This window comes from Eschrichtius robustus, chromosome 13, assembly GCF_028021215.1.
Source record: "Eschrichtius robustus isolate mEscRob2 chromosome 13, mEscRob2.pri, whole genome shotgun sequence".
Classification (NCBI taxonomy): Eukaryota; Metazoa; Chordata; class Mammalia; order Artiodactyla; family Eschrichtiidae; genus Eschrichtius; species Eschrichtius robustus.
Window position 1 is genome coordinate 58,610,741 of NC_090836.1, and position 7,866 is coordinate 58,618,606.

At 36.0% G+C, this 7,866-nt stretch overlaps 1 protein-coding gene across 4 annotated transcripts in view; it reads left to right on the forward strand.

The window, feature by feature from the left end:
* The window catches only part of RAB3IP (RAB3A interacting protein), a 64,540-nt gene extending 58,223 nt beyond the window's left edge, over window positions 1–6,317 (forward strand). For all 4 annotated transcript variants that reach the window (XM_068561579.1, XM_068561576.1, XM_068561577.1 and 1 more), the window contains exons 9-11: window positions 1,227–1,326; window positions 1,695–1,764; window positions 5,999–6,317. In XM_068561579.1, the coding sequence (XP_068417680.1) occupies window positions 1,227–1,326; window positions 1,695–1,764; window positions 5,999–6,081 (253 nt within the window). In that variant the 3' untranslated portion in view covers window positions 6,082–6,317. The remainder of the gene's footprint in view (window positions 1–1,226; window positions 1,327–1,694; window positions 1,765–5,998) is intronic.
* Window positions 6,318–7,866: the final 1,549 nt, after the last annotated feature.

Genomic DNA, 7,866 nt, shown 5'->3' on the forward strand with positions numbered 1-7,866 from the left:
TGAGGCTAAATCTCTTTGAAAAGGTAAGAATTCTTTTGTGATTTGAATGGCCACTTCCAAAATTACCGTCTTTTAAATGCACATTCTCCATGTGTTTGCTTAATATGGAGGCACATTTGTATCATATTTCTGGTAAGTATAGCTGAAAATTAACGTTCATTTAATATATTTTTCTTTATTATATAATTTATAATGTCGTATAAAATGCTGTTCGCTGCTTTATTTTACTTAGAGCTACACTAATTTTGCATCGACAAGGAATGACAGCTATCTTCAGTCAAGCTTCTCATTTAGGGGGTTGACAACTGGGCTGCTGTGAGCCCAGCCTGATCCTGTTGAGCAGTGGAGTGACGGGTGGCCTGTCACTTAACCAACAGTCACTGAATGTCTGCTGTGTGCCAGGCGCATGCTTGGTGCCAGGCATTTAAAGATGAATAAAGTACATTCACTGCTCTCAAGAGGCTTTCAGGGGGACTTCCCTGGCAGTCCAGTGGTTAAGACCCCGCACTTCCAGTGCAGTGAGCGCAGGTTCAGTCCCTGGTCGGGGAACTGAGATTCCACATGACAAGTGGTGTGGCAAAAAAAAAAAAAAAAAAAGAGGCTTTCAGCCTAATCCCAGCCAGAAAGCCCTCTCATACCAAATTTTACATGTTGTAGTATGCAAAGAGAAAGGTTGGTATGTCTAAATGTAGTGTACCCTTTGTGTAATTGTTAAGGTTCAGTGTATTTGTATGGTAGCTTATTCCTTTGTATTTCTTAGGCCTAGGTGCCACATTAAATGCGTATATACCAACCCAACACACCAAAAAGTATCCCATCTGAAAGCTGTTCTCCTGCAAGCTGTCAATAACATGTTTTGAGACTTAAGCAGTCACTTTTAAGTTTTTTTCAACTGAGAGAGAAGTTGAAGTCCCAATGGAAAGCTGAGAGCTTCCCTGCAGCTGATTACTCATTTGTAAATTTGCCCCAGGATAGGACATATATTAACACATTTAGCTTCTATTTCTAGAACCATGGTTAAAGCTATGCCTGTAAGCTTATACTAGAATGTAAGCCCCAAAGGGCAGGGATTTTGTCTTTTTCATCATTATAGCCCAGCGTCACAAAGTGCCTGGTACATGGTCGGTTCTCATATATTAGTTGTCTTAATGAATATACAACTTGTCCAGAAGGTAGGGGCAAAATGCTTTTAATTTAAAAAACTAAAATTTATCCTTATTTTACAGAAAATGTGCTCTCACAGGTCAGAGTAAGCCCTGTAAACACAGAATTAAATTAGGGGACTCAAGCAATTATTATTATATTTCTCCTTTTTGCAGATACAGGGTAAGTAACTTAACCACAAATTTCTTTTTTAAATTTATTTATTTTATTTATTTATTTTTGGCTTCATTGGGTCTTCGTTGCTGTGCGTGGGCTTTCTCTAGTTGCGGCGAGCGGGGGCTACTCTTCGTTGCGCTGCGTGGGCTTCTAGTTGTGGTGGCTTCTCTTGTTGCAGAGCATGGGCTCTGGGCACGCAGGCTGCAGTAGTTGTGGCTCGTGGGCTCAGTAGTTGTGGCTCGAGGGCTCTAGAGCGCAGGCTCAGTAGTTGTGGCGTGCGGGCTTAGTTGCTCCTCATTAACCACAAATTTTAATAAAGCTTGCTTTGATGTGAGATATTTGACTGTTTAACATTTTTTTTCTTTTTGGCCTAGATCACTTCTGTATGTAACTTTTTCACGTATATTCGATATATTCAACAGGGACTTGTGAAGCAGCAGGATGGTGAGTGTTCTTAATTCATTATAAAATATTTGCATGAAAGTTCAGTAAAAAGTATGGAACATAATAGTAAGCACAAGTAAACTTTATTATTGGTACATTTATATTGAATCTCTTTTGTAGGCCTAATAAAATGTGTGAAGAATTTGGGAACAAATGCGTCTTTTAAACATGTTGTATTTAATCCTTATATTTGCCTCATTTTACTGTAATTTTGAGTTTTAAGCAGGATCAGTTTTAACTTTTAAGGGGTATATGATAAACCAGATGGTAAGTGTGAGAGAAGCACATAAAGCCCATTGAATTTACTCCTTAAGAAATAAAAATGAACAAGCTCTAGACATGGTCAGATTTATTTTATTTTATTTATTTTTTAATAGATTTTTTATTTTTGGCCATGCCACGTGGCATGTGGGATCTTAGTTCCCTGACCAGGGATCAGACCCGTGTACCCTGCAGTGGAAGTGCAGAGTCCTAACCACTGGACCACCAGGGAGTTCCCCAGGTTTATTTTAATTACTGGAACCCACAAGGCACTAACAATAAATTTTTTTCTGTGTTTTCTACTTTCATGTGTGAGTTAATAAAGCAGTCCTGAGTGTAATTCTGAGTGGAATAAAGATTACTGTGTTGTAAATCAGCTGAGACATGCAGATGATATATCCAGGGGAGTCAGCCCATGACTCTCCTGGATATTTTTTAATGTAGTCTTTCATGGCATTTTTAATGTAGTCTTTCATGATTACTTATGGTTTTATAGCCGAATGTCTTAAATACCAGGCATAGAAACTAATATGGCCTGACAGCTCCAAAGCAGTGTTTTGTTTTGTTTTTTTGGTTTTGTTTTTGTTTTTTTTTTAATATGTATGATTGTTTTAAAACAGAAATAGCAGATACTAGGCTAGGGACAAGTCCATGCCAGTTTTGTATTTGAATTTGTGGGAAATTTTCCTGTTTATATTTTTCTAAACACTGAAAATTTTCTTATACTTAAAAACTAGTAGATGCCTACTACCTTTCTGTCATGTAAACCAGTGAATCTTAATTCTTTGGAAAAATCAGTCGTGTTGATAAAAACTTAGTTTAGCGTTTTCAAGCTCTAGTACATTGAAAACAGTCATTTATTTATAATCCCATATAATTAGGTTTTAATGCATAAAAGAAAAGGGGTGAAACCTGTCTCTAATTAACGCTGAATTTCAAAAGGCCACAGAGCATAAAAGCAGTCTTTAAACTATACAGTACTTTTTATGACTTTAATAAAATTTAAATCTTTTTGAATACCTATTGGTAGATAATATGATTTAAGCTGAAGAACAGATGATTTGTGTTAAGTTGTCAAGCATATTTTTTTCTCCTTGTTAAAAAAAGAAGTTGTATGTAAAAGAATGAAATTAGAACGCTCCCTAACACCATACACAAAAATAAACTCAAAATGGATTCGAGACCTAAATGTAAGACTGGACACTATAAAACTCTTAGAGGAAAACATAGGAAGAGCACTCTTTGACATAAATCACAGCAAGATCTTTTATGATCCACCTCCTAGAGTAATGGAAATAAAAACAAAAATAAACAAATGGAACCTAATGAAACTTCAAAGCTTTTGCACAGCAAAGGAAACCATAAACAAGACGAAAAGACAACCCTCAGAATGGGAGAAAATATTTGCAAATGAATCAACGGACAAAGGATTAATCTGCAAAATATATAAACAGCTCATGCAGCTCAATATTAAAGAAACAAACAACCCAATCCAAAAACGGGCAGAAGACCATAATAGACATTTCTCCAAAGAAGACATACAGATGGCCAAGAAGTGCATGAAAAGCTGCTCAACATCACTAATTATTAGAGAAATGCAAATCAAAACTACAATGAGGTATCACCTCACATCAGTTAGAATGGGCATCATCAGAAAATCTACAAACAACAAATGCTGGAGAAGGTGTGGAGAAAAGGGAGCCCTCTTGCACTGTCAATGGGAATGTAAATTGATACAGCCACTATGGAGAACAATATGGAGGTTCCTTGAAAAACTTAAAATAGAATTACCATTTGATCCAGCTATCCCACTACTGGGCATATACCCAGAGGAAACCATAATTCAAAAAGACACATGCACCCCAATGTTCATTGCAGCAGTATTTACAATAAGCAGGTCATGGAAGCAACCTAAATGCCCATCGACAGACGAATGGATAAAGAAGGTGTGGTACATATATACAATGGAATATTACTCAGCCATAAAAAGGAACGAAATTGAGTCATTTGTTGAGACATGGATGGATCTAGAGACTGTCATACAGAGTGAAGTAAGTCAGAAAGAGAAAAACAAATATCGTATATTAACGCATGTATGTGGAACCTAGAAAAATGGTACAGATGAACCGGTTTGCAGGGCAGAAGTTGAGACACAGATGTAGAGAACAAACGTATGGACACCAAGGGGGGAAAACCGTGGTGGGGTGAGGATGGTGGTGTGCTGAATTGGGCGATTGGGATTGACATGTATACACTGATGTGTATAAAATTGATGACTAATAACCTGCAGTATAAAAAAACAAACAAACAAACAAAAAACAACTAATACTAAACTTTCTTTGGGTTATTTGTATGGAAATATGTTAATATAAATGTTTCAGACATTACATGAAATTTCTAAAAATCTTACATGTTCTGGTATAATGTTATAAGTCACAATTCTAGTTATTACTTTAAAATGTATATCTCAGAAATAACTAAATTTCCTTGTCAATTGCATTATTATGAACTTTCATCAAATCTTTAACCATGGTCATTTTTAAGTCTTTTGTCATTTACGGACAGTTCTGGGTGTACTCTGATGCTTTTGCAAAATTGTTCCTATAAAAGGGTTTCATCTTCAAGGAATTCTTGGAAAAGACTGACAAGTACAAGTTTCTGGTAACTGACTATACTGCTGAACTGAATGAATGAGCATTTTCAGAACTCTAATGGAAAACTGATGAATTCATAAAAGTGCTAACAAAAGATCAAGATGGAAAAAAAAATTAATTACATGGGACTGAGTGAACTGATGAGGATGATTATAATTTTTGTGACTTTCTGTTTGAATAAAAAAATAAAATTAAATTAAAAAAGAAGTTTTTGTAGGGAAGAATGAAAGGTACTCTACTTTGTGAAAACAGGAAGAAGGGATCATGAGTGGTTGTGGTGATGGTGATAAAAGTGATATCTTGTCTGGTTCCTCTTACTCTGTCACTTTACAGCATTTGTTACACATTGTATACTGAGTGAGTTTGTAGTAAATTATTGTTAGTTTTACAATCTGTTTATTATCTGTGCCTTGTGCTAAAAAGGATTTAAGGCAGTTAAATATAAAGCAGGGTTTCTCAGCCTTGGTACTATTATTATTTTAAACTGGATAATTCTTTGTTGTGGGAGGCTGTCTTGTGCATTGTAGGATGTTTAATAGCATCCCTGGGCTTTACTCACTAGATGCTAGTAATGAAAAATGTATCCAGACATTGCCAAATGCACACCTGGGGACACATTCTCCCAGGTTGAGAACCACTGATCTAAATCAATCTAATCTGATCATATGTCAGAGAGAGACCTTTTATTATCTGAAACATAGAGCAAATTTCTTCCCACTTATAGAGGGGACTTTCAGAAGCACAGATAATTGAAATTTACGGTTCATCCTCTGCATTTATTTTTATTTCTAATTGAGCCATACACAAAATCTTTCCCTATTATTACAAAGAATGTTACTAAGTTCTCTGGACTGTCTCTTGTTTTCCTTTTTTTCCTGTTTACTCTGTTAGTTTTAATGAAAAGTGAAAAATGGCCAAGATACAGCAAACTATAGCAAGAAGATGCATAAGTTAGATAATAACTCTTGTGTAATTGAGCACTGAGTGTAGTTACTCAAGAAGGCAGCAGCATTGCCAGTTACTCAGGACACTGAGATGCCTACCTTCTTTTGGGCTAAAATGGTAGTCAGTCATTGATGTATCTAACAAATCGTTGTAGCAAAATTGGTAAATACCGCTTATTTATTCATAAAACTGGGATGCTCACAAGTACATGGAGAAGTTAGTGTGAAATAGTGATAGCGTGTCTAAGCATTAGGTACATCATCAGGAGATGCCCGACTGGCATTTCAGCTAATCTGAAATTTTCAGTGAAACAGATTAAAAATAATTAAGATAATAGTTTATGATTTATGTGTTTCTCTTTTCTGTCTGTGTAGTTGATCAAATGTTTTGGGAAGTTATGCAGTTGAGAAAAGAGATGTCATTGGCAAAGCTGGGATATTTCAAAGAGGAACTGTGATGCTCTGCCTGGGACCATGCATGAACCTCCCTGAAGACCTGGAAAATGACTAAATATTTTTATGGTTACTTGATATTTATTTCCTTCCAAGGAGTGGGTCCAAGACTTTTTCCCTCTTTTGCAAATTACACTGAGAAGTACTGTGATTTCTTTTAAACTGACCTATGCTGTGTTTGCTTATTCTTTAGTTGAACACACTATAAAGAATTACAGGTGTACTGGTGATTGTAATTTATAGTTGCAAAAAAAAAAGCTAAATAAATAAATATTAGATTGAGTGTGTTTTTGCTTTCTCTTCTAGCTCTGACATGATACATAGGGTCAGCTGAATGTATTGAATTGTAGTTTTCAAACTTCATAGCAGCCTGCAAAAGACAAGAAGGCTAAGTGAACAGGATCAGCTTCCTTCCCCCCAACTAGAATGACTCTATTTTTGTCTGTTTTATATGTTAGGATTGAAAAAAAGATTTTATTTAAAGAAAGACTTCTTCTGAAAAGAAAGTCACTTTTGTTCATTCTGTTCTCTGTAACTTAAAGAATCCCTTTATTATGGTGATTAATAGAGGACAGTCACATTTTATTCTAGAGATGCAGTCTTGAACATCTTGATGTAGTGTATTTATACTTTATATACATTGAGCACTGTAGTAATCATTGAAAGGGTATAAAGATAAATTAGGAGTTTGATGTGTGCTCTGGGGAGTTGGAAGGGGTGTGGGTTGAAAGAGTGATACTTGCAAAGGATACACTGATCACAGAGCCACTCGATCTGTCATTTTCAAATTGTAAAACAAATTGTATGGAAAAACTATTGATTAATATTAATTATACAAGTAAATAGTTTCATGATAGAAGTATAGGGAAGTACAGAAAAACAAAAAGAAGAAATGAGAAACCACTTTAGTCCGTCCATCTAGAGGAAGCTACTCAATATTTTTGAAGAATAGACTTACAGATATTTTCTACCTATGTGTGTACATTTCTGAAACAAAAAGTATACTTTCTTTTTTTTTTTACTTAAAAATTCTACAAATCTGGATCAATGTAAGGTTTTGATTATAGGATGGTAACTAATTGTGTTTGGAGATTAGTTTGTTTTAAATTTCTTTTTCATGTCATAATGCTGTGATGAGGATCCTTGTGTATACTTCTTTGAACATTGTTGGCTTATTTCCTTCGTATAGATGCCTAGAAGTAAAATTGTTGGGTCAAGCAAGGTACATGTGTATTTTAAAATATTTGATCTGCATTGCCAAATTGCCGTCTAGAAAAGTTGAACCAATTTATATTCACAGCAGATGTGTATGAGAGAACTGGTGTTCTGAAGGTGGTATTACTTTCAGTCCTGTCTCAAAGGTTTGGTCAACCTTACGTATAGAAGACTCAGTCACCAGGATGGATGGAAGCCCACAGACAAAAGGATATTTGAGAATGGTATGGCAGAAACCATCATTACCGTGCCCAGCTCAAGAATATGAAATTGAACATGAAAAGAAATTTGAAACTAGAATTTTATGTCTTGATAGTTCTAATGTGAGGGCATAATAAACATGCACTCAGACTTTCAGAGCTTCAGAAGATTTTCCACACAAAGATGCAAATTAAAAACACTTTGGGGGGACTTCCCTGGTGGCACAGTGGTTAAGAATCCACCTGCCAATGCAGGGGACACAGGTTCGAGCCCTGGTCTGGGAAGGTCCCACATGCCGCGGAGCAGCTAAGACCATGCACCACAACTACCGAGCCTGCGCTCTAGAAGCTGCGAGCCACAACTACTGAGCCCAT